Below are 27,322 nucleotides of genomic sequence, written 5' to 3' on the forward strand. Positions count from 1 at the left end.
TCCAACCCTGTCCAAGCATCCCGCTGCGGGTGGGGGTAGGGTGGGTGGGTGGACATATAGATAGGCAAATAAGTAATGAAACGACAGGGGGAAGGGAAGGAGGAGAGGAAATTCCCTTCTGTCGCTTCCTCTTCCCGAGCATCTTGCGCTGCGCAGTGTTGGCGACACCACTGGGGAGCGGTGCGCATTTTCTGTCGATCTGAGGAGGGGGGACCATAGGGGCGAAACAGACATTCAAATCGGTTGGAAACACCGCAATCTAACCAGCGAAGTGGATTTCGCCTTCTTTTTTCCCCTTCTTTCTCATCGAGGCCAATCATTTTCCTCATAGAGACACCGGAGGAATGAGAGCCGAACCCGATGCCCCCTCCACACGGGATCAGCCTACGGAGTGTTGATTTAGACACCGTCGTCTTGCTTTAATATATCAAAAGTGCGTCCATTTGTGCTGTATTTCCTGTATTCTTTCTTTTTTTATTTTTTTATTTAAAAACAATAACCGCTGCGGGTCGAGCGTCCATCGAGCGTTACATAACCGAGAGGCTTTAGCTGCTCTCCAAGGTGCTGAGCCGCACGGTCGGGAGCCTCGAACGGGACGAGCCGCGGGGAATTCACAACCTTGCGTAAGTCTACCCATGTCACGGCTCGTACCATCAACGTGACCGTGCGATTTGACACGAAAATCGTACTAATCTAGTGGTGTTTTAGCTCATTGATATGTGTTTTCCCCACCCAGGCAGAAGGTCACAGGCCTATCAGGGGAGAGGAAAGCCAGGGATCCGCGCACTGAGCCACCGGGGTTCGGTTATTCTCTCTCTCTCTTTCTTCTCTTTTTTTCGTTCTGAAAACATCGTCCCGTAGTGAAATACATTCCTGAGGCGGTTCAAATTCAAAGGGCGAGAAAATGTCGGGGCAGACGCTCACGGATCGCATTGCCGCTGCGCAATACCAGCTGACGGGATCAGATATGGCCCGGGCTGTCTGCAAAGCCACCACTCATGAGGTGATGGCGCCCAAGAAAAAACACCTGGACTGTAAGTGTGCTCCTTCTTCATCCTCTCCTCTCAAAATGCATGGACAGCACACACCCACACACAAGGGTTCATGAAACAATTGCTTAAATGGGTGGGGTGCAATCATTAATTGATGCAGCCATGGTGATGACCCCTCTGGTGACCCTGCCTGTCACTCTCCAGTAAAGATGAGTGATAGCAGGAGACAGAGAGAGAAGAGAAAGTTCGCTGTAGAGGAAAGGGATCCTATCAAATGGGATTCTGCAAAGCCACATTTTCAAACTTGAGGTGAACCAGAGCTGTTGAAAAGCAAAAACAAGACCTTTACCTGAGCATACTGGTCCAGAACAGTGGGTTTTGCAGTCACATAGCATTGTATACTGCTGCCCAAACTCTGTATGACATGATGAGCATTACATTACACAGTAACTTAAACATCTTTGGTTTTATTTTTCAGCTACTTGCCATTTTCACACACTTACGACAGTTTGAAAAAATGAAAATAGCTTCCAATTTACCAAAATGTGATCATTTGTTCGTCTAAAGTTTTATGTGTCTCTCTGTTTTTTTTTCCACTGGATGCAGTTTTAAAAAACACACAAAAAATAAACTCCAAACTTGAAATTTGGTATTGAATGACAAAGCACTTTTTGATACTCTTTTTTTGACAATTGGTCATTGATTTATCGAAGTTCAGTACCTAATTGCAACAGATGCACTGAAAGCCTGCACACGCATGACATTAAAACACAAGGCATGCACACTGCCTAAATTTAGAAGCGATGGGTGGTTTGGCACTGGCTGGGGATGAGTTGGGACATGATAAAATGACCAATCTCACAGCTTTATTGGCTCATCCTCAAATGGCAGCTGGAGCAACCTTATGACAAGACATGATTCATCACCATCACCTAGCACAAATACTGAGTCAGATCAAAACAGTGGCGTGGCACCGCATACAGATGGGGTCATCCAGTTGTCTCTCTGCTTGTGTGTGTGTGTGTGTGTGTGTGTGTGTGTGTGTGTGTGTGTGTGTGTGTGTGTGTGTGTGTGTGAGGTCTAGCCTGGTGTCTTGGGCTAAGACCTTATATCTTGTGATCCGCTTCCCTTCTGAATAATTCAATAATCAGCCAATGACTGTCTTGCATTATTTACACAGCAAAAGGTGACAATGCTAAAGTTAGAATGCATCAGAGAACGTTTCCTCCTCATTTTTTGTATGCAAGCAAATGTGTGTGTGTGTGTGTGTGTGTGTGTGTGTGTGTGTGTGTGTGTGCATGTGTGCAACTTAAACTGAAGCGGGTTGGAGCTCTGTAACGACTCATCAACACAGGATGAGACTTCCCTTTCTGTGATGCACAAACCCTGCAGGCACATTGAGGGCCTGCTAGCCTATAATTCAGAGATTATTCAACAACATTTCCTCCTTGTTTGATGCTGTGCTGGATCCATTTCTAGGGCAACTCCACTAGCTTCTTGTATATAGGCCACTGTGCTTCACTTGCACATGTGTCCTGGCAGGAGGAAAGTCCTGACCTAAAATAACTCAAAGACATTTTTTGCAAGTATATTAAAATAGCAGGCTGATATAAAAAAATATACACACAACGAAAGTGATGCAATTTCGAGCACCGCAAAGTAAGAGTGAGCGCTATGGTGTTGGTAAAGTATTCCCCGTTTGCCAGTTACATAGATGCTGACCCTTGGGGTGGGTGAGTGTTGGTGTGCGGTGTAGTTGCCATGGCAACAGATTGAGAGTGTCAGCGGATGGCACTGTAATGACAGAGGGATGAGGGCAAGTGGTAGGCCTTTCATCTTCAGAGAGCAGGGATGAATGTGTAATTCTACAACCAGGGATGTTGAATAAATTGTGTCGGTGCAGGCGATCGACTAAACATCCTCTCTTCTTGGAGAGTTGTTACTGGTTACAGTAACACGTATGATGTTGTATAATTGAGCAGATGGAACAGGCGCAGATGAGGACGCAATGTTAGGCGTGTCCACCATCACACAACAGAGTGGAGCAGGAATGGGTCGAAAAAACAACAACAGAAAAATAGCAAAAATGAAAAGAAATAAGCTAAACCTGTTGACAGTTCAGCTCCCTCGTCTTGAACTGAACCGGGGTTTGGATTTATGGTTAAATGCCTAAAAAAAATACATTAAATATCATCATGCTAAGTCGACACTGAAGTCATGTTTAAATCATCTTATTGTGTTGCGCTTCAAAAACGGTTGAAGTGATCTTCATTTGGGAAGACGATCTCGCTGAGCCAGACGTGCAAATGTTAGAAACCTTTGCAACAGAGCTGATTTTAGGCGATAATCAAGAATGCATTGGCTTTTGTCGCTGGTAGTATTAACTTCCAGTGTGGCCTACAAACACTCGCTCAATATGTGCAGGGAGAAATATTCCTTTCCTTTGCCTGATGCATATTTTAAAATGAAAGCGTGTATAAGGAGTGTTATTCATCTCTATTGCTCACCGCTGTTTACTTACTCATGTCTAGACACCGTAGTTGCAATGAAACAGGTGCTGGGGGGCATTTCACAAGGTTACTGGAGAGAGTTCAAGCAACACTGCAAGTCTGTGTTCATGCTGGAAGTACACAAGATGAAGAAAAGACTACGTTGAAAATTCACACGATCACAAATATGTCACATGACCTCTTGACCATTGCAAGAGCATGGGGTGAAGCTAAGGGTGCTAAAATGATGTACACTTGACTTTTCATTTGGCAAAATGTTTGTTATAAACTAGAAAAATATAAGATTTATGTAAAGTTGAAGTTTTTTTGAAAACATTTCTCTACTGTGTGTGGCTTTCTTTGCCAGTTGTCATGGTAAATTTATGCAAATTTGCATGATTTTTTGGGGGGGGGGGAATACAAAAACTTTAAAAAAGGAAAATGACACGTTCAATAACATGAAATATCACGTTTTTCCAAAAATTGGTAAAAAAAATGTACCGGTAATAAGGAAAATCATATAGGGAAAAATATATCCAGTCACAAAATTTCTAGTGACTAAAATGACTGAAACATGTCAAAGGTGAGACGGCGATGGTGTGTCAGATTTATCGCATTTAAATTCTTTAAATGAATTGAAAGTGTAACAAGTGGGGCCTCTTGGGGTCCTGGGGGCCCACTTTGAGAGCCTTTGACTTTACTTCATGATGACATGGCACGACGTGAGTTTTTGAGGTGACAAGTCGTTAGGGAATGAAAAGACGTGGGTGCTAATCGCTCATCGCTGACGAGAATCAGGCTCGGAATGAATCAGCACATCAACACATCGACCTTATGGCAGCACGGGTGTTCCCTCAAATAGTACGTGATTACTCTTAGAGTGGTTTGTTGTGATGTAAAAAAAAAAAAAAAAAAAATCCCAGACACATTTAGATTGACACTGTCACATACAAACACACACTCACCTCAGAAAGGGACAGTTCAATCTTAGAACTCTCCTGTGGGCCGTGGATTACTGTAAGAGTCTTTATTTAGCTCAGCCAATCCTCATTAGAAAGACACACACACACACACACACACACACACGCACGCACTATGTGTATATGTATATAAATGTGTGTTTGCTTCAGGTAACATCACAACAGGAAACGCATACTATATCCTACGACATGACCCGTATGGCAACGCAGTATTCACCCACGTGAGAAGATCTCCATTTACCCAGCTATGATTGAGGGCAATGAGTTGTATACTGCTGATGCTAATATGAATTTTAGCACTGCCTGTGACATGATGATATTATGTAATCAGCCATTGTGCCTCTGTGCTTGTGTGTGACTTGAAAAGGCTGCAGGGGAGTGGGTGTGAAATTTTCAGTCCTATCACAGAGAAATGAGGCTAACTTTAAAGAGAAGTTAAAAATCGGAGCATAGTGAATGCAAATGAGAGAGAGGAGATTTGCCTTGAGAATAAAAAAAAAAAATGCTAATGCTGTTAAATATTACACCCCATTACCGCTTAAATAATTTCAGCACAAACAAGAGCCTTAAATGTCACATTTGGTCATGAGACATAAACACATCATCCGGCCAAGGTGTTCGAAATGCAGCCAGATGATTAGGTGATTAAACGTGATCAAAGATAATCAAATAAATCTCAATCATGAACTGATGGGATACATGTTGACACTGCCCATCTGATGTGTTAAACTGGTTAACAGGTTGGTATGTTTACTGTGGGGGATGGGCAGTTAGAAAAACTGGGGCCAGTGATTAGTAATAATCTGTTTACACCCCCCCATCCCCTCCACATCCACATCCACCCTAACCCTCCCCCCTCGTGTCCAGCCTGGTCATATCAACATCCATACTTAAGCTAAGTTCCAGCCATCTTTTAAATGGAGGCTTATTTGGTCTTGGCTATATTTTGTTGTCTGCCTACTCAAGGCAACTACAAGGTCTGTTTGATATAAATGGCCGTCCTCTACCTCCATTAACAAAGAGGCCAATATTCGCTGCACTCCAATCCGGCTCACTCTGCTCACTCCTGCCCTTGTGCTTGAGCCATCAATGTCACAGAGCTGGACCGCAAAATGTCCTAACTGTTCTTTATTATACGCACACTTCCCTGCCACACATTGATAAAACTAACGCAGTAAAAGATAATAAATCCTCCCTTCGTGAGGGTTATAAAACTGAGTTATGGAAGTAGTTTGAGAGGGGGTTTGATTCATTTTAATGGTCATTTTGGAAGCAGAGTTTGAGGATTAAGGCTGACAAAATATTAGGTAGAGCCTCCCACAGCACCCCAGGAGCATCTTGTCAGGTTATGCATTTGTCTCGACCAATCAGCGTCCTTTAAGAAGTTACAGGTGTGGTTAAGGTGTGACAGCATAGAGATGTGACTTTTGGTTCCAAAAAAACAACGACAGCTCTCGAAGATGTTAGCATAGATGCTACTATAAGAGCGGTTATATCAGAATTTCCTGTTTAGAAGAAGAGTGAAGAACGTCGCTTCAGGCTTTTCTCCATGGGAAAGATGTTTTCTGCTCCTTTACTGACTAGCATGGCTAGGGCGGCTCATCAAGTCACCTGCCAAGTACTTTTTTAAAAGAGTCTGACATTTTCAAAGTCTCTCTATGGGCAACCTCTTAGATGGTGCTGTGTAACAAAGCAACTGAGGCCTCAAAAGTATCATGATAATAAATCAATGCCTTTCCCAAACAACAAGTCAACTTTAACAATCTTCACGAAAGGAAGATTTATTGAAGGGCTGTTGCATTAGTTTTAAGGTTTCATAAAGTGATGTCATGAATGTCAAATGTGCTCTTGGCTTCTCTGGTGTACTGCGCTCCATCAGTGCTTTGTTTTTTTACTGTCAATTTCTCTGCTGAAGCCTCTTTGTAAACGCTGCTTTCTTTATATTTTTGTGGATCAGATTCTATGGCCGCCTCCCTCTGGTTCCCTGCAGAAGTAACCCCAGTTTCTCATTTAAGAACACCTCCTCATCAGAAAAATACTCAAATAAAAGCATTAAATGTTTTGATAGGTTGCTCAAATCTATAATCAAGGTAACCAGGGACTCCTCTTGGAAAAGTGATTTACAAGCACTGCTTTGATGCAGATCAAATATGGTGGCTAAGTCCCACAAGGACGCAGGTGTTTGTTTAGATGAGTGGTGTCTTCCACTGAGCAAAAGGAAATGACTTTGTGCTGCAAATGTCTGCTTGTTTTTTGCAAAAATGTTGCAGTGGGCATCAAGTACACCCAGTTGAAATAAAAATGTTGTCTTAAGTGTGCACGCTCAGATATCCAGGCGGCTCAGAACAGCATTTTGGTAACTGGTTTACATCTCTTTTCAACTAAAAACTGTGAATGAGTCTTTGAATAACAAATGTAGTTAGTAGATGTAGATGATTCCCTAACTGTGACCTCGGGAATAATTCTGTGTATTATTGGAAGGATATCTGAACAAATCTTGCTAAAACTCAGAGCTACGTACCCTTTCCTGAGATCAAAGTCTGGTATTAAGATCGCAGTATAATTCTGAGTGAAGAACATTGAGCTGGTTTTGCTCTTAAAGCAAAGTTAAAGCGTCCACGTCCTGCTGCACGACAACACTTCCGTTCTACTTTGTACTCAAGCAATAACCCAGGCGCTTCTACTGCTGGAGTCCACTGTGTCTCCCTGACTGAACTACCATCCTGGGAGAAGAGATGACAAAGCATTATTCGTTCTCTGTGCATTGTCATTGTGTGTGTGTGTTTGTGAGTGTGTGTGTGTGTGTGTTTGTGTGTGTGTATGTGCGCGCACCATTATGATTTTGTATGTACATCAGGTCTCAGCTTATTATTCTCGTGGGTGTCTAGAGCAGCTCTGGAGAGATTTAGTCTGCTCATTTAATCAAACTTTAATCAGAGCGAGGCAAATTATGCAGATATTAGTCTAAGAATAAACCAAACACGTCTCGTTAAGTCCGCATACATCCTTTTACATAGCCTATATTTTCATGTTTTATTGTTGTCACGTGGTGCTGTAGGAAAGGGATGGTCTGACAGTGTGTCTTCATGTGTGTGTATGTCTGTGTTGCAGACCTGGTGTCAGCCACCAATACGACCAACGTGAACATTCCTCAGATGGCTGACACACTGTTTGAACGCGCCACCAACGCCAGCTGGGTGGTCGTCTTCAAAGCCCTCGTCACCACTCATCACATGTGTGTCCATGGCAATGAGGTAGGACGATGTAATCCCTTTGGCAGGAGAGAAAACCAAATGGACAAATGTCACCGAAAAGACTACTTCCTGGGCAGGAATAACAATTGTGATCAGACAAGTATTTAAATACATTTGTTGCTGTTGGTGGTTACCACAAACTAAAGTTGTTGTTTTGCTATTGTGACAGTGAACAAGAATGTTTCTCAGATTAAAAAGAAAAAAATCTTTAACCACAATTCAGCCGGTCTCTGTAGAGCACCTGTATATAGTACGGCTAGTCCTAACTACAGTTGTTAGTGTTTGCTTTGATGTAACAATCGCTTGCTATTCAATTTCTTTCTTGCTTTATTTCTAGATAGATAGATAGATACTTCTATGCTTCTTGATAGCTTAAACCAAAGATTCTAAAACAGGGATACATGTACCCCCAGGTGTAGGCACAGTTAAATGGAAGGGTATGCCAAAAAAAAGTAAAGAAAAATTAGTATCCTCTAAAAACACATTTAAAAAAAAAATTCCCTACCCAAATTCTGCAGAGACACTTTCCGTCTCTTCCTCTGATTGGCTCTGAGCCTGATGCATCTCTCGCCACACGCCGTAAGGCACCAAGTACTAGCCAATCAGAAGCAGAGTGACGCTGCAGGCAGGTCTTCTGGGGATATGCACACAAGAAAGATGTCAATTCCCTCCTAAGTTAGAAGAATAAGGCCATTTAGAAACCAATATGTTGCTCAACTTGCTCAAATATTGATAAATTCTTGAAACAATCTCTCCCTGTTCCAGAGGGAGCAGCTGTCACAGCACATCAGCTGAAGACAGAGTCACGACTGTCATAGCCATCTGCTCTGGGGCTTCCAGTACCAAGTCAGATGCAGCTAGCATTAATATTAGCGGTGCTAGCTGAGGTGCTGCTGGTGCACAGCAGGAGTTTGAATGTTTCAGGGGATGCAGGACTTAAAAAATCTTGGGAACCATTGCATTAGACCAAAGGGTTCAATGTCACAATTGTGATCAGCTGGTCAATCATTGAGGCGAGTAGATCTTTAAAATTATAAATATATGTTCCTCTCACTGTTTCAAAACCATGACTGAAATAAAATTACTGTATATCTGTATTTTTCTGGAGGACAACAAGATAGTAAAACTGGTTTTCATGGTTTTCTTCCTCACTTCTGCAGAGGTTTATTCAGTATTTGGCTTCAAGGACCTCCCTGTTCAACCTCAGCAATTTCATCGACAAAACCGGCTCTCACGGTAAGATCACATAAGTTATCGTCATTTATTTGTCTATTTATGTCTCCCAGATGAGAATACAGGCACACGTGTCAGTGGCTGGGAGTACAAAAACAAACAAACAAACATGAAACATCTGGCAAATACAGGGGATGTACAAATTACAGCAGAGACTGAGGGACCGAACAGGCACGCACGCACGCACGCACACAGAAGATATATGTTTAGTTTAAAACTTGAGCCTGTGCCGGTTCAAATTTGTACAGCTTCTGGTGACCCTGTACAAGATAATCAACACTGATAATGAATATAGATTATTCATATAGATATTAAGTTAGCCCTACAATGAATCAACATTAATATTCCAGTCATATTATGCCATCTCATACATACTCATACACACATTACTTACTTTTTCAGAATCCAGAATGCAGAAAGGGCCAATCTTGCATATTTAGCTTGAGGCTAATGGCAACGAATGTTAAAAGTCTGTTAACTATTCAGAAGTTTTGTGTCATGTAAATCCAAGTTTATGGTTAAAACGTTGTCACTTGCGTATCACAGAATAGACTAAACCTGACCTAACTTTATTTTGTCAGGCTACGACATGTCGACATTTATCAGACGGTACGGACGATACCTGAATGAGAAAGCCTTCGCCTACCGCCAGATGGCTTTTGACTTCACCAGAGTTAAGAAGGGGTACGCCAACCATGATGCTGTTTAACTGTGCTCGCCGCCTTCTAGAAATTCATCCATTTAAGGAGTTTAAGCTCCGATGGGTTTCTACATGTAGTTTTAATCTGCCATTCCTTGTGTGGATTCAGTGCTGAGGGTGTGATGAGGACCATGACCACTGAGAAGCTGTTGAAAGGCATGCCTGTCCTCCAGACTCAGATTGACACACTCCTGGAGTTTGATGTGAGTCCACATACCTTCAGCTTTTTCTCCCTCAGGTGACAATGAGATGATAGGCAACTTCTTTCCTTTCTCCTCTCAGGTTCATCCCAAGGAGCTGAACAACGGGATCATCAACGCTGCATTCATGCTTCTCTTCAAGGACTTGGTCAAACTGTTCGCTTCCTACAACGATGGAATCATCAATCTATTAGGTCAGGGATTTATTAGTGTCTTCTCATAAATAAATTAAGAACTGATCACAATGATTCTGAAGCAGCAAATCTTTTGGTTTTAACAGAGAAATACTTCAAGATGAAAAAGAGTGATTGTAAGGAGGCTTTGGAGATCTACAAGAGGTTCCTGACCAGGGTGACAAAGATTGGGGAGTTCATGAAGCTGGCTGAGGTAGAGGCCAATGGACAAAGCATGGTCATTTAGAGGGAGTCCATCAATGTATTTTAAAGTACTGCTTTCATTTGATGGGAAAAAATGTGAAATATGAAAAGAAAAAAAAAAAAAAAGCTCTCAGCTCAACACACTTGAAGCACATTTGCAAAAATCCACAGTTTGCTTGAAATTCACTTGACATTCAAACAGAAACAAGATGTATGAAAATGATGATGATGAGATGAGATGTATGTCATGATGAAGCAGAGCAATAAGGATTTTTAACTCTCATTTCATTCAACAGACAGTCGGTGTTGACAAAAACGACATTCCCGACATCAACTATGTGAGTTTTCACACATTCTGGCTCTAATTTCTCTTTTCTTTCCTGAACGTTAGATCAATGTGATGTCCATGAATACCACCCCACACACACACATGCACGCACAAAACACATGTTTCACCCACCACCATTTCCCCACCTAGTGTCTCCACCCGGGGGTAGTGGTGGATCTAGCAGACTCAGATGATGAAGACTGTCCTTTTAAACCTCTTGAGGAGCCGGTAACTGCAGAGTGCCCTGGATGAGTGCCTGTTTGCAGGATGGAGTGTTGGCATTTTTTGTGTGTTTGAAGATGCGCGTGTACTGCAGTGAGATTTCTTAAGGCCTGACGCATACAGAGTTTAATAACTTTTTTGTTTGTTCGGCTCTTGTAATGAGCATGAACCTAATACAACAGATACAGATCAGTTGATGTGTCCCCCTCCTACAATATTGATTTTATTTTCTCTTTAAGGCTCCGAGCAGTATCCTGGAGTCTCTGGAAACACACATGAACGGTTTGGAGGATGTAAAAGGTGGAAAGAAGGGGTAGGACTTTTTGTTTTTTCTAATATATTTTCTGTTTGAATTTCCAGTTGATGAAACACAAAACCGTAAAGGAATCCAACACCTTTTTTTTGGAAAAACACAAACAATCATCCTCCAAAAAACAGAGCCCCCTCTCTCCTTTGTGTGTGCATTGGGACCAGCAGAGGCCGATTGATAGCTAGGTAGCTCAGCGTTAACATGTTAGTGGATGGGAAGTGTTAGCGTACCTCAAGCACAGAAAGAAATACTTCATAAGTCGGCAACTACATGGTCACTGGCTGCAGTTATATTACTCAAGTGTTGCATGACAATTGTAATGAAATAAAAACTTCAAATGACAAGAAGTTGTAATTCTAGAATCAGACACAGAGCTGGAAATACTTTCCTGACTGGGCAGCACCCGAATGCACACACAGTGAACGGTGTCTATCTTCTTGTCTGGCTCTAGAAAAGATGGCAGATGAGCAAAACTTTCCTTCAACTTGGGCATGTTCCATTCACGAATAGAAGGTTCAGCATTTAAAAACACAAGAAAAACAGGCTGCGTTTGTTTGTCCTGATTTGAGTTATCTGGAATGTTTCTCGATGCTGACAGGTGGTATATTTCTGTTATTTCCTTTAACCCTTCCTCTCTTTTATTCCCTTTTTCGTTCATTTGGAATCACCAGTGAAGGGTGAGCATACACTGTGTGTTTTGTTTGGAGTTGACTAACCTAGAGAGCTATGTAGATGTATTTCTGATCATGCCCCCCTCCCCAGGTAAACTGACACGCTAGTCACATGCGAATTCTGCAGGTGATCCTCATGTGAATAGACACATGATACACCACAATTAACAGGGTTCACATGTGGTGGTGAGTGTGTTGATTTGAACGCATGTGTGAACTCTGCAAGACACACATGTTTTTGATAAACAGTAAGTCACCATGTGTACTGTCCAGAAGTGCAATGTGACTCAGAATGAGGAGTTTTTACTCCAAAATTGAAATTTCACGAACATAAAACATTTCAAATACTAATTGACAAAATATTCGATGGTGAATTGGTTTCAACTTCAGCTTTGGGGATTAACTCTTCATATGATCACATATGATGCAATTGGTCTCATACACGTTTGATAGTTTCTTAGTTTGACTTTGAGAGAAAACAATACATTAAATACTGCATTCCAACTTACACCACCTTGTCTTCCACTCTTTCAGGTCTCCAACCAAGGTAAGCCACGCATTTCAAACAGATGATGTTTTTCCAAAGTTCCTCCAGTTTGATAGACTTTTACAATAAAGTCTCCTCATCTTCCCTCCAGGGGTCTCCCACAAACAATGTGTCTCCCACATCAACTCCAGCCAAATCTTCAAATGCAGTTCCTGCTCTGCAGCCTCCTCCTGGCGAGAGTGCTGCTGCTGCTGCTCCGGCTGCACCTGAGGCAGCAGAAGAGTAAGTAACCGTTTTGTGATAATTTACTCTGCTGTTAATTGAGTTCCGGGCCTTGGCGTTGACAATAAGAGCCCCAAACAACATTGAGCCCAGCCTTAAAAAAAAATACCGTCTCCCATAATATAGTGAAAATAACTGTCAAAAATTAAAAAAAAAAAAAAAATTGTAAGAAAAGTTTCTATGCTGTTTCAAATTAGGGCAGGAATGTCTGTCAGTTGGACTTGGCCATGTACATGTGTGTCTCTACTGGGCAGCGCCATGTTTGTTTACACCCTAAGCCTCATCTCTTTGATAACGGAGACCACACAGAGACTCCCTGCTTCAGCAGCACCTCTCTGATTATCCGTGGCCTTGTGTGACACTCTCAAGAACTCCTTGGTCACACGCTCCCTCCACACATCCGCTCAGTTACACACCTATCCACTGGATATTTGTATGCAATTACGATGAAAGGATTTCTAACTTGAGAAAAACCCACTATACTACTGGGTGATTAGAACAAGTCGTCATTTGTGCAAAGGATGAAGGTTTTAATGTCCTTTCTCTGTCCCTAGTTCTCTGTTGGACCTGGATCCACTCTCTTCCTCAGGTCCCTCAGTAACATCAGCTGCCCCCACGTCTTGGGGAGGTAAGTTGCAGTTGCACATCTATTTGCCAGCATCTGCAGCATATCTGACAACCACTGGGAGTAGCAGGACAATAAGATAACAAGAAGAAATAATAACAATATATTTTTTTAAAAATCTAAACAGAAAACATGGTTGGACTTCACGTATTATCCAACACATCTTTGTTTACTTTCTGCTTCCACAGACCTTCTCGGATCGGGTGAGTACAACTCTATTCCTTATGACATAATCACAATCTAGGAGTCCCGGCTGCCTTGATGTTGTTGACTCTGTTTCTTAAAATTTTAAAATCGAGGTGACCTGGAAACAATGTCAGTGTTTGAATCTAAAGTGGTAGACTTTACTGTGTCATGTTACCTCCTTGTTTGTCTCCTCCAGCTGTTCTTTCTAGTCTGAGTAGTCTCTTTGTTTCTCTCTGCCCTCTCTCTCTCCCCTCCCTCCACATACTCCATTGTCTGTTTATGGTTTTTAACGGGGGCTATTTTGGTTGGTTGCCTTTTATTTGTTGGTTATGACCGGACGGTGTTGCATAATTTCATAACTTTAATTTCATTACAATTTTACTTTTGCTTTGTGACAATTACCTTAATTGGGCTTCATTTAAATTTAACCTTTGTTTGTTGTGTCGGTGACTCAACCGGTTATTTTGGTTGCTCTTTTGGGGTTTATTTTGGTACCTTTATTTGGGGGATTTCAAATACCCCATTGGTACTCACAGAAATGGGCGACTCCTTGCTATCCGAACCCACCCTCACAGCAGAGGCCGCCCCCTCCCCTGCTGCAGCAACACCCACCCCTGCAGCGGCAGAACCTGGAGGCACTCTAGCTCCTCCCGCTAGCACAGCGGCCGCCACCTCCCCTGGCGCCACCAATATGGATCTGTTGGGAGGTCAGTGGGCTTCCAGAGGATTCTCTACAACAGAATCACTCTGGGAAGCTCAACCCTAAAACCCATCACATAATGTGATAAGACAGATGACTGCATGCTCAAACACACACAGACTGTACAGTGAAATCTGAATGCTTTATATTACTGCCTGCAGTTTACAGTGCCCCTGTGCCGATGTGGCAACAAAATTCCACATTATACATTATTAGACTGTAAATAAGATGAACAAGAGGCTACTTTATTTTGAACCCCAGTTGAGATTTGCCCCAAATTGTCAATGTATTGATAGCATGTCTTCAGTAATGTTGTATAATTATATAATAATCATAACAATATTGATTTTAATAACAATGTTACCCTTTTTGTCTTGCAATCAAGGAAAATGTTGGCATAATCTAAAATAGCTACTCGCTGGAATACCTGACCTGACCACAATCTCTTGGTTGGATATTAGAAAAAAACTCCCCAAAATGTTAATAGAATTAAACACAGTCAACCTGTCTTGTGCGTAAACTCTGGATTCTAAATCACGAAGACAGCGCAAGAGAGGCAGGCGTCTAGCAAGGAGGCTAAACTTCTGTTTGCTAGCATCTGTCCCCCAGCACATCTCTCTTACTGTACCTGCATGCTACTGTTACACAAGCTACATGGAGCACTGCGTGCATTTTGCTCCGGAAAAACCTAACCTTTGTTATTCTAAACTTTTTGGAGTGATGATGCCAGATAAAAAAAAAAAAAAAATGCAGCTAAAAGTTTAAAATGAAAAGAAGCCCGACTAATGACGAAACCGTTGTAGTTCCTTCTTTAGAGAAGTGCAGTAGAATACCTGTTTCACAGTTTGATTATGTTGGTTGCTTTCAGATGGTTGGATTAAGCTTAAACTCTTAGTTGTCTAGAAGAGAGGAAAAACAATGGCACTGTTATCCGGATACCCTCAAAGCTGCATTATTGGACATGAAAAAGTTGTATGGAGCCATCCTGTCATCCATTTCTCACCTATCGTACAGATAATGTCTTACCTCTTGTCTTTTTCCGCTGAACTACTGCTTGCATGTAAGTATCTCTACACCACATGTAGCCTACTTGTTACACTGTAAGTTGCAGGCTGTAATTTAAAGCACGAACACAGAACTTTACTGATGAGTCACTGATATTATCTATAAACTGCAAGCAAGGCTGCATCCTCAGAAACAGTCCTTAGAGATGCACTGGTGCACATTTTCATCATTCTCAGCTTCGTCAAACTAGATTTTTGATGATACTCTGATACAATGTATCTTAAAATTTACCTCCACAGACACAACGAACAGATATCTCTGCATTATGTCACACTCTCACCTTCGGCTTGAACGTACTGCTAGACTCATTCTCCACATGCGTCTTGTTTGATAGGCACACATGCTTTTCTTGACCGCAGTGAAAAGCAATTCTATCAAACCCTGTCACATGGCTACAGCTACAAATGGGAGCTGCAACACTTGTAGTCACTGCTTCTTTATGTAGATCTGAGGCTTACGCTGCTCTTTGTGTAGTAAATAAATCTTGTTAGTGCCTCCTGTCTGTACTCCCATTTGTCCATTCACCTGTCTGTCAATAATATCACAGTCGCTTCTGTAAACTGCATTTTCTTTGCAGATATAAGTTTAACAAATGCTGATTTTGTATTTGCTCAGATGTTCTGTTTTTCAGTTTTTTTTTCTCCCTCGTCATTTTTCTGACTCTATTTCTCTTGACTTTCTTTTCATCACTCCATCTGTCGCTGTCTCTCTGGACTCTCTGTCCTCCACTGGGGTTTGTGTGAACCTCAGATGCCTTTGCAACACCTGCTGCTGCCCCCGAGGCCTCTGCAGCAGCAGCAGCAGCAGCTGAGGGTGGAGCTGCCGCTGCGCCTGCCCCAGCCGCCAACACTGGAGCTGGTGGGTGACTGAAAATCTGTGTGTGTGTGTGTGTGTGTGTGTGGGGGGGGGTACATGCGCTTGAATATTTCCGTTTTTTACGACACTTGTATTACACCACGACTCCTCAGAACATATTACTCTTCTTTCTTCATCCCACATTTTAACAAATCAGTATTTTACAAAAGTCAACACCGAACATCTACTACATTAAATTTATACTTTTAAATGAGTCAGTCATATTAATTCAGTTATTGATGATGAGAAAATGTAAGCCATTGTTAAAATTATTACAGAAATATGCTTTTTCTTGCTCAGTATTTAAAATCGGCTATAGATGGTCTGAGAGTCTTTGTTTAAGACCTGTGGAGGTGCTACTATGTATATTTTGTTTTATTGTCTTAGTAGATATTGTGCTAATCTAAACTAGCTGGCAGCTGCTAGCAGTTTCCCGTTTATCGAACACAGCTAGTGTCTGCTGCTTTTCCTTAAAATGCTGAAAATACGTCCGTGTTTTCACTTGAATCACATTAAAACTGCAGTGGTTGTTGCTTTAAAGAAATATTGCTGTACTTTTAGATTTTCAATACTTTTACCACTTTCTCACAACCGTGAATAAAAAGATGTTAAGTGATATTACAGGCCAGTTTTTGAGTGCTTGTGTGTTTATTGTCGAGTTCTAATCAAGGTTCCATCTCAAGGCTTTGTGCAGGGACTGTGGGCGTACAGATTGGCTATTCAGTACTGCTAGTGTCTGGACAGTGCTATTGTTGTTGCCATGGTGACTGAAGACCGTATTCTTCTCTCTCTCTTTTATCATTATGGCCATGTGGCAGGTTTGTGTGTTTTGTTCCGAGGTGAAGGTTTTTAGTTTCCTTGGTTTTTCAGGGTTTGTTTATTCTTTATTTATAGATGCCATTTTGGATCTATACTGACAACAGGAGTGTGTGGAACCTCTCCTTCCTTCATCTCAGCTTTCACTATTTTCACCATCACATTAAGCATACATGTCTGTTTTGTGGGAACATCATCTTCCCCTCCTCTCTGTCTAATATTTGTTCCTCAACCCCATCCCGCCTCTTTCCAAAAGACCCCTTCACTCCCTCAGATGGTAGCACCAACGCAGCTTCTTCGGGTCTAGACCTTTTCACCATGATGGCAGTGGAGAATAATAACCCAGGCGATTCTCTGGATGCCTGTTTTAGCTCTGTGATGTCACAGCCCTCCTCCCCCGCCCCTTCACTGCTCTTCACCTCATCATCCAGCACCATCATCACCACCGCAACCATTGCAGCTCCCATAGCCCCCAGCGCAGTCAGCCCTGCTACTGACCTTTTCAGCGGTAAACGTTAGAGATGTGTGTGGTCCGTTAATAATCTTAGTCTTCTTATTCAGAATGATTGGCATCCTTCCAGTGCTCTCTGATGCTGCTTGTCATCCTCTCCTCTCCTCTCCTCTCCATTGCCTTAATCAAGCTACAGTAATGTGCATGTATTGAAGGAATCTTCCACTTGGCTGCCATGCCTGAGCATCTTCAACAGTTTCATATTGGTTGAGCATTTCGATATTCCTGTCTCTAGATCTCTTTGATTCCATGCCAGCAGACCACACTCCCAGTGCTGACTTGTTTACAGCAGGTACCCCGCTGCATCCATCCACGCATCTCTGGTGTGCTCGTACTCTCATATCCTATCTTGCCGTGTGTTTTTTTTCTTTTCTGCATTGTCTTTGGTTTTGATTAGTGGAGAAAGGAAATGAGATTGTGCTCCTATGGGTTAGCTTCAAGCTCCTGGGCGGTTTGAGACTGAATTTTCCAATTTCAGCATGTTCTGCGTGCACTGCATTTGCAAACGTGTGCATTCATGAATCACAGTCTGTAGTTTTGTGTGTGTGTTTATGAATGTGTGTTCACGATGTAAACACCATCTCCACATGCAGATGTATTCCAATCCCCTGCCCCCATCCTCACCTCGGCACCCCCACCCAAAATAGACACGGGAGCCATCATGAACCTGTTTGGTGGTGGGTAACTCAAATGATTCCCCTTTTCATGACGAGTTTTGTCTGGGACTATTTATGATGATAATTATGTGGTCAGACTTGTGGGGTTTTTGTTGCTGCATTTTTGCGGGATATTAGTTTCATTTTTATTTCGTGGCAAGCAAGGAAACTCATGAATATTTTAGAACAATGGGAGTTTGTGACACTCTTATTTATAAATTGCATGCCAGAGTTTAGTGGTTTCTGACTTTTTTTTACTGGCTTTTACCGTCTTTGTTCAAAGTTGTTACAGTATTACTGCATAGATGAGGTTTTTGTCAGGAATCTGACTTCGTATCGTCTTACGTGACTAGACACATTGACTTAAATGGTTACAAGCGCATAGTATTGAGTAAGTATGAGAAAAAAAGAGCTCAGCAGTGACCGCTCACCTTCAGAACTGTTCCAGAAGTAAATTTCCCATTCAGTTCCTCCACTGACATTTCATCAAATTAGAGAGTCTGACACCAGCAACCAGCCGACCAGCGAGCAGATTAATCATGGCCATAAAATATTTGATTCCTTACAAAAAGATACAGGAAAAGAGAGAAAAGGGCAAAGGTACAAGACTGTTTAGACGATTATCTTTAGTGTTAAGGAATTATTAATCATATAAACAACAGCAAACGATGCTTCCATCCACACATTATCTAAAATAACTCATCATTCTTGTAGCTGCCATCTAACAATATCAAATATATCAAAATATGCAATGTCTCCAAAAAGCTGCAGATACTGTATGACACAGGTGCCCAGTATGGTGATAGTGTCATTATCAATGGCTAAGTGTCTTGGTGTTCAGTTTTTTTAACTGCTATTATTGTGAAATGTGTCTTAAAAACTTTAAAAGTACTTACATTGTGTATTCACACTTTCCTCTCTCACTCTCAACATTTTGTTTGGTGTTAGCAGTGTGAAGCCGAAGCCTGACTATTACCCCTTCTTTGCCCTCATGCTGCGATGGAAACACGTCGACCGGCTTTGACCCGCAATGATATGGTTTGTTTTTGGTTGGCCTGCCAGAGTCCACAGGAGGAGACGCTGCCGCCGCTCCCGCTGCCCCCGGTGCAGAGCTCATGTCAGGTAACGCCTCTCAAATGTGACGGTCCATTCTTCATGCTGGAGGAGCAGATTTTCATTTCATATGAACACGTTGTAATGTAGCTGTATTATCACACCATTATCATGAAACGAGATTATTGCAATATCTACGGAAGATTGGAAGGGAAAAAAATCATAATTTGTTTATCGTTTGTTGATTAAAGCACAAGTGCTGTGTGATGGAGTGTCTGCATTGTACTGAAATAACAATTCGATTTGAACCAGAGTTGCTCGTGCTGGATTATTACTGTAGTATCTTTAGGGTGTCATTAACATTTATTGACATCAAAAAGGGATGCACGATATCAGATAAGCCAATATTTTTACAACTGATTTTGGCTGATAGCCAATATTTCAATGTTATCTGGTTGGAAAAATTTGGAAAAGCCCATAATTCAAATATTTACTTTTTTTGCTCAACATTAATGACGAGCAAAGAAGAAGAGAAGCAGATTACTTCTGATATTCAAAAATTGGCTATTGGCCCAATACCAAGATATTTTTGCAACGACCAGTTTCCGTCCAGACGGATGGTGCTCTGATAGTTTAGTGCATCCCTCATATCACCCATTCTTTAATATCATGCTTTTGTTAATACTGGTATACCGTGACAGCCCCTGATCTAACTACCTTGCCTTGATAGCTGTTTATAGTGATCACGTCACTCAACGTTGTACAGAAAACACAGATTTCACCCACTAAACCTTTGAGTGGTGTGTTTGGACTCCAACTTCATTTGTCCATATAACATCGTGTTAACATCATCACCAGATGAACTCATTTGCATACAGCTATTGTGCTTATTGGTCTTTGGGGAATTCCTCCCACCTTCCCTGACAGTACAACTGGTAACCATGGCAACAGCAACCTCAGAAAACGGGCTTCCCTCACCTGGTTCCCGGTCACCTCCTGTGCTATTGGTCTGCATGTTATGTAACTGACGGTCTGCAATACTACTGCTTTGAGGCTTAACCCTTTCTCCCCCCTCTCTCTACCCTTCACGCAATAACCTCCGAGTGCTTTTAAAACCCTCATTGCCTTTTCTTCTCTCTCTCTGGCATCTATGTCCCCCCCCCCCCACTTTTCCACTCTTTCATTCTCTCTTCTTTGCGCTCACTCTCTCTCTCCCTCTCTCTCTCTCCATCTGGCTCTTGGGCTGGCTATTTGCTTGCTTCCTGCCATTTGATTCGGTGAGTTTCCTCGCTCTTTAACACGCTAATGTCTCACAGTGCACTGCTGCATTGCAGGGGTGCAAGCTCAGCTGCACTGTCCCCTCCACCACCACCACCACCACCACCACAGATGCCTGATGGTTACATAGAATGTGAAGTAGCAGTATTATGTAGTGCTTCTTTAATTAGCCCGCTTCATTGCTGCAGTGCTTCTGCCCTCATCATAAACTGTGCAGTACCCACATGTAAAGTATCATCTCAGATCATTAAAACGTTAAAAAAAAACAAGAGCTGAAAAATGTGAAGGCTGTTTTACACATTTACAAAATCTAATTTATATTTTATCATTTGTTTATTTAAAAACATATATGACAAATTGTCCCTCGCACACGTTTTAAATGTCCTGAGCTTGGACTGAAAATGATTATTGATGATGAGTAGTAGTCATGTAGTCAAGTACCTGACCTAAAAGATATCTCCTGTTGCTGATATGTCAACTTGTACATTCAAACACATTTCACACTCTATTCAGAACTGAAATGATCATTTTTGGCATCTAAATGCTTTAGAGGTTAATTTTTAGGCCACTATTTGCTGTAGATATCTTTTAATATCATATTCTGATATGAATCTATAGCTCATTTCCTCTCCTCCTTCTGTCGTCATGGAGAGCTCTTTTGGTTGTCATGGTAATCCCAAGTAGTAAGGAAGTCTGGTAGAGTTTGAGGATAGCTAATATCTTCCTCTCCCCTCTCAAATCCTCTCCATCTGTGTTCCCTCCGCCTTCCCCTCCCTCCTGTAGTATTTGATGGATTAGGGGATGTAATGAAGCCCACTCTGACCCCTCAGGCAGGTGACGTTGACACCTCCATGGCTAACATGGCAAGTAGTAAGTAGTCATTCGCTCAGGCTAGCAATCATTGTGAAGAAATAGTTCAGCATTTTGGGAATGAAACAAGACTCCTGTCACAGTGAAATCTGGAGCTATGAGGAAATTAGCTTAGTTTAGCAGGAAAACTGGGAGCAAGGGAAAGCTTGATCCTCTCCAAAGGACTAGAATTGGCTTTCAAAACCTTTAAAGCTCACTATTAACAAACTGCTAATAATTTTGTAACACGCGCAAAGAACAGACATTTGTTTTCAAATACATATGGCCAGAGATGCACATACATCTCAAGAACCTCTGCACGTCAGTAAGTCAGAAATCTCTCGTTAGTCAATACATTGTTAAATCATGTAATTTCATATTTTCCCTTTTTTTTTTGTTTTGACTTGTTTTTCCTTTTTTTTTGATGAATTAGTTAGCTGATTCCAAACTTTGAGCTAGGTTATCTAAGCCTAGCTAAGGTAATCAACCTCTGCCTCTTGCTCCAGTGGTTACTTTTGACCACAAACCATCACTAAAATATTGACTGGGGAAATATATTCCTTTCATATTTTCATATGGAAAATATCAGCTAAATATTGATGTAGAAAAGTAACAATTGCTATATTTATATAAGAATATTATATATTCTTATATAAAAATAATATAAGACACTTACACATACACTGCCATCGGTGATAATCCATTGCATATGTAATCATCGTCGATTTTACTTAACCAACATTCTTCTTAGCAAGTCTTGGTATTTGTTTAGCTGCTATCTAGATTATCGTATCTAAACTACCAGGCTGGTTCACCATGTAGTTTGTCCCAGTGGTGCTGTATTCCAGAAGCCAATGCTTCTGTGAGTTCTTTGGGTAGTAAAAATCAATATGAAATGGCTTTTCCCAAAATGTTGAGCTATTAAACTCCAACTACAATGCAATGAATTTATGTGGTAACACTGTTTGTCAAAGGAGACAGTAATGTTGCAGAACCTCTCTTCCTCTCTCTCTCTCTCTCTATCTGTCTCAGACCTCACAATGGGAACTGCAGCGGCCCCTCAGGTAGCTCCCCCCAGTTGGGGTGCTCCCATGGTAAATGTTGTCTGTGTTTTATAGCATGGAGTGGAGCCGCATGGCAGCAACAGACAGGGCATAGCAGCAATCACAAGCATTGCCTTCATCTGGCTCTCCAGGCTCCAGGTCCAGTCATAGAGCTAGGACACTGAGAGGTTTGGACACAAGGAAAGCAAGAAAACAAAGCATTGCAATGTGGAAGTCAGCCTATAGCAAGATACCCAAGTGGCTGACGGACTGCATTGGTTCTAAATGTGTAGAAATGGACCAAATCACCGTGCAGTCTGGTTCAAAACCTTGTTTGTGTATTGCTATCTGCTAGAGAGTGATGAAGTGAGAAATTAGAGTGCCAAATTAAGAAGCTGTTGCTTAGAAACAGTTTCTCCCTCTATGAAGATGATACTTCATTTAAAGTCTGATTGAGACCTGGCCACTTCTGCCCCACATAGCTGAAGTCACCCTTTTAATTTGCTCCTGAATACAACACATATAATCATAGTTGAAGCGACACTTCACTCAAAAAGTGTATTTTGCCTTTGAAGACATCACAAATTGTTGTCTTAAGCTCACAGAAATGATATTTGAGCTGATAAACGATTACACTGTGGCGCGACCACCGAACTGGAACCATGATACTTTGTTTTTGTAGCTCAATCAAAGTGTTTGTGGATTATTAAACAAATGGCTGGATAAAGGATATGTAGATTATACCAGATGATGAGCTTGAGAGTTTGTTAATGGACATTTCTGCTGCCGTTAGCCATCACTCACTTAGCTTCAAGCTACATGTACATGGCTGGCTCTTTCTGCGTTCTGGAGTAACAAAGAAGTAATGCAGCAGTGAAAATACATCTTTGTGAGTTCAAAGCACTTATCTTTGAATACTTGAAAGACAAAATGCACATTGCGGGTGAAGTATCACATTAAATACTCACCTGAAGGCTGCCTGCAACAAGTTTACCTACTGCCCTCTAAATCCTTGTGCATGATAAAATCAGCTTTTAAATTCAAGTTAGAGGTTTTGTTGTGCCGTCTTTTGCTACAATGTTGTGTTGCAAGCTTGAGATTAGAGTGTGTCTGTCTGTCCTCATCAATACTTTTGTATTGCCTCATGTCTTTTTTTGATGTGTGTTTGCATTGTCTTGCATTGTCTGTCTTATGTGTAGTGACCCCAACTCCTCCTCTCCCTCCCCTCCACACCTTTAGACCGTACCCATGGGTGTTCCTCCTTTTATGGGGACTCACCCCAGCTTCTTTATGGTAAGACTGCCAGTCCAGTTCAGTAATGTCCCTCAACCAGTCTGGACATTACTGGAAAGTGATGGACAATGAGCCCTTTAGGTGTCCCAAACACACCCTTCAGACAGTCGAGATTGTGTCTCATTGTCTTTATTGTCTATGTCTGTGTAAGCCCGGGGCAGCAGGTGTTGGAGCTCCCATGATGCCTATGGTTAGGCCAGGATTCCCTGCCACTGGCGCAACCCCTGGAGCACCGGTATATTCTTAAATAGATCCTAGATAAGTGAGCGCATCATGATAGCTTAAAGCCACTCTGCCTAAATTACTGGCTATGTCTGCAGATGTCTCCGGGAGTGGCCCAGAGCCCCAGAAAGCCTCCACCACCCAGGAATGCTCTGGACGACCTTAACATTAAGGACTTCATGTAGACTGATTGATGAGTAAACTCCCAAGGTAAAGTCATGATCAAATGGGTTCGTTGTATTTTAAGTGCCCAAGGTTAGATTTGCAGCATCAGCCAAGCAGTTTTATCTGTATTGATTTCTTTGATGGAGATGTAGACAAGCTTTCATGCGCCTCCTTGAGCCTTTACTCTTCCAAGCCAAACGACTGGTCTGGATTTCTTTCCTTTGAAAAATGCTGGTTGTATTTTTATCTGAGAATGCATAAACTCTTCATTTTTCTCCACTAAAAACTGCTTTTGGTGATTTATGATTGAGTTTGGTGATTGGTGGGGTGACTAGCTTTAGAATGTGGTTTTGGATGAAGATATCAATTTGAATTCAAGTCAATCCTCCATGCGGACTGTTGAGAGTTGCTTCACAGCTAAATTTCTGAGATGATGAAAAACAAAAGAGCAGTGTAATGAGTAGTAACTGGTAACTTACAATTTAAAGGCAGCCAACAAACTATCCAAACATCCCAATCAGAATAGTTGATAATGAGCACCAACCTCTGATCCACTGCTCATTAAAGAGCTAATCAGTGGCTGGTTGGTGATTAAAGCAGCCTCCATTCTGACCCCCTCCACCACGTCGGCCAGCAGCTTGATTTAACTGCAGTGGCCATGTATCAACCAGTAGAGGGCAGTTGCTCTACATATCGATAACGAAGAAGAATTCAAACATGTTGCACCAAAATTTCAAGATTTGGATCTGAATGAGAAGGAACTTAACTCAATACGTGTGTGCGTTGGTTCTCTGCAGGACCAAAAGGTTTGAGTGTTTTGCTATGCCTCAAGCTAGTTGAACATATTTCTCTGTCTGTTTTGTTGGCATATATAAATAAACTTAACCTATTTTAATACAGATCAGGTGTATAAACCAATTCTAATTTTCTCTGCCTGTTTCTCTCAATTTGTGCAGGTTTGTCATTGTGTCTGGAGCTCTGTGGATGTGGATGTCTGCACTCCCCCCCCACTGCCTTCCCTCAGCCAAGCCCAAGCCCGTCAGCCATTCAGTCATCAGCTCAACCACCATTGACCGACTACCAGCTGCAAACCCCTGAAACAACCTGCCCTCCTTATCTACTGTTGTAGCACAACTGTGAATGTGAACCCTAGATACAAAAACAAAAAACTCTGTTTCTGTGTGTGTGTGTGTGTGTGTGTGCGTGCGTGCGTGTGTGTGGGAGTGTGTGTAAATCAGTGTTAAACTTTACTTAATATACAACGGAAAAACAAACAAAAAAATATAAATGTGTATTTAGATTCATTCTGGATTTCCACGTATTAGCGGACTTGGAATGGTGGATATATGTTGGTTTCTTTGCGCATCTCCCAGACGAGGACTGTATTGTTCAATGTGGACTGTGTTCGGTGTGTGTAACTTCACTGGCCAACCCCCACTCCTCTAACCCTGTCATCCAAACTAATACTGAGCTTGTTTATGTCATTTAAACTTGGTTGTACCTGTATCTGCTTGGCTATCCATCCTCCTACTTGTCTACAATGATTCTTAATCAAAATGTACCTGAAACAACTTGCACTGCTAATCTGAAATAATCATTGAGCACATTAATTTGTGTTCAGTTTACTTTGTCTCTCTCTTTTTTTTTAGGATTGTATGCAACATGCAAAAATCTGTGAACTGTGTTCAAATTGACATATGCATTTTAGACTATTTTGATGATAGATTAAACATATTTTCTTTATTTTAAGTGAAAATGTATTATATATTTTTAGTTATATCAAATAATATGGTTGGGAAAAAAAAGGCAACTAGATTGGAAAATTTCCCCACATCCTCGGTTCATACCTCTCAGTCTGTCTCTAAGGTGGTATTGAATGGATACTTACCTGGAGTGTTTACTGTTGCGCCCTCTGCTGGTGTGGGGTAATATCTGCATGAAATTAGATTACAGGTTTTAGGGAGGAAATTAATGAGACATAGAAGCAGTTTTTTCTGGGATCGAAATGTGGCCTCACTCTTTTGGGGGTCTTTTGTGAAGCAACAATCGGTACATTTGCTCTCACTGGAGGTCTTGGGGACTCATTGTAAAGCACTCAAGTATTTGCTGGATGTTCTGTGTGTTGTTTATTTCCAAAGTGACTGTATCCTAATCCATTGTGGCATTACAAAGTGTCGAAAGAAAAATAAAGATGACTATGATGTATAAATACCAAAAGAACATGGATAATAATGTTTGCTAAGTATTCATATGAAGGCTGTGTAGTTTTTGGGTTATATTGGATGGCATTGTCCCTCCCCCCCTCACCCCATCCCCCACCTGCATGTGAGTCTAAATGAGATGCAATAAAAGACAAATACACCGATCCAAATGGCCGTCACGACTCATATCTAAGTCCAGTTTTGTCAGATGCTTCCTGTTCATTTTTGTTTCTCGTCAGCATGTGTTGTCTGGTGAGAGGAAACGTGTTTGTGGCATGGACACTCAACAACATGAAAAATAGTTTGTTTGACACGTGAGAAAAAAAGAAAAAGAAACTGTATACACATGTTGATTGGACCCTTGAATAAGACAGGAAATGAACAAGCACCATTTGTGGATGTGTTTAAACAAAGACAAGGAATGTTTTTTTTCTATAATTGTTTGCGGTACGCAAAGTCCCGGGATAAATAAAAATGCCCTTTACGATGTCAGGCTTGCAAGTTTTTTGGAGACAGACAAACCACGTTCTGAGTGTAGCAGAAGTGACTTTGAATTTCTCTACATAACCCTGAAAGTTGGATCTAAATCATCAGTCTGTTTACAGCAATGACCAAAATGGTTAAATAGGCTGCTGACCCAGCACCACAGATGCAAAAATCAACACTGGACAGCAGGTTTGGTGACATGCTTTTCACTGAAGAGGTGAAGCAGGGTAATAAAGCCGTTTACAGGCAAGTTCAGTTCTTTAAGGTGCACTTTGTAATTTTGGGCAGGTTCAAACTTGGTATTATCAGTAAGACCTGAGTGATCCGACTGCAAATGGACAGCTCCGATCACTCCAACCATCTTCAGAAGTTTTGGTGTGGGCCACATGTGGCCGCTTTCATTTAACAGTGTGAATGCATACGTATCCTGGGGTACACTGACCCACACAATAGTCTGATACCCTCAGCGAACCCATTCTTAATTGTGATGTGCCAAAAAAGGCAAATTGTTATCACGCCACATGGTGAGTCATGCGTGCCACAAAGAGCTCTGACTTGCAGGTAATATGCTAAAGAACATGATAGTATTGGTTGTTTTCCTCCTACCTTTACACTACTGTTTGAACCAAACGCTGGAGGCTTTGCCGTCTTGGAACGTTTGTTCTGGGAAGTATTAAAGGACACAGTTAAACCGCTCAACAATACTCTAAACTCTATTGAAACTGTTTCCAAATGGATAAACATGCCACAAAACTTGTTAAGGAAATATTTTATTTCTAAGTTGAATCATGCC

General features: G+C 41.6%; 2 protein-coding genes and 1 long non-coding RNA gene across 3 annotated transcripts in view; 1 reads left to right on the forward strand and 2 right to left on the reverse strand.

The window, feature by feature from the left end:
* Positions 1-65: 65 nt before the first annotated feature.
* Positions 66-26,213, forward strand: LOC147243115 (clathrin coat assembly protein AP180-like). Its single transcript, XM_086189829.1, has 23 exons — positions 66-623; positions 737-1,034; positions 7,573-7,715; positions 8,876-8,951; positions 9,530-9,632; positions 9,758-9,851; positions 9,931-10,042; positions 10,129-10,235; positions 10,522-10,563; positions 11,015-11,088; positions 12,291-12,303; positions 12,395-12,525; positions 13,080-13,153; positions 13,339-13,353; positions 13,873-14,043; positions 15,852-15,959; positions 17,029-17,286; positions 19,011-19,061; positions 21,054-21,140; positions 22,152-22,213; positions 23,607-23,690; positions 23,776-23,887; positions 24,799-26,213. Exons 2-22 carry the CDS (start codon positions 905-907, stop codon positions 23,860-23,862), a joined length of 2,022 nt encoding a protein of 673 aa, XP_086045955.1. The 5' UTR covers positions 66-623; positions 737-904; the 3' UTR covers positions 23,863-23,887; positions 24,799-26,213.
* LOC147243116 (uncharacterized) lies at positions 6,320-10,052 on the reverse strand. Its single transcript, XR_015110661.1, has 3 exons — positions 9,866-10,052; positions 8,221-8,349; positions 6,320-7,732 (listed from the first exon to the last, which is right to left on the reverse strand). It is a non-coding gene; the product is annotated as an uncharacterized LOC147243116 (long non-coding RNA).
* LOC147243117 (inactive serine protease 35-like) overlaps positions 18,398-27,322 on the reverse strand; it is a 68,101-nt gene continuing 59,176 nt past the window's right edge. The window contains exons 3-4 of the transcript XR_015110658.1: positions 18,916-19,097; positions 18,398-18,500 (exon numbers count right to left, since the gene is read on the reverse strand). The gene's annotated coding sequence lies outside the window, so the exon portion shown is untranslated. The remainder of the gene's footprint in view (positions 18,501-18,915; positions 19,098-27,322) is intronic.

The sequence above is a fragment of the Aulostomus chinensis genome, chromosome 20, assembly GCF_037954235.1.
Source record: "Aulostomus chinensis isolate RoL2024-O1b breed Wild chromosome 20, RoL_Achi_v1.0, whole genome shotgun sequence".
NCBI classification, from domain to species: Eukaryota; Metazoa; Chordata; class Actinopteri; order Syngnathiformes; family Aulostomidae; genus Aulostomus; species Aulostomus chinensis.

What these genes read in the sequence shown, in the direction of transcription:
- LOC147243115 (XM_086189829.1), top strand. Translation starts at nt 905, where the DNA reads ATGTCGGGGCAGACGCTCACGGATCGCATTGCCGCTGCGCAATACCAG. An exon ending in TGGAATCATCAATCTATTAG is followed by an intron (nt 10,043 to 10,128) that starts GTCAGGGATTTA and finishes TGGTTTTAACAG; the next exon opens with AGAAATACTTCAAGATGAAA. An exon ending in CAATATGGATCTGTTGGGAG is followed by an intron (nt 14,044 to 15,851) that starts GTCAGTGGGCTT and finishes TGTGAACCTCAG; the next exon opens with ATGCCTTTGCAACACCTGCT.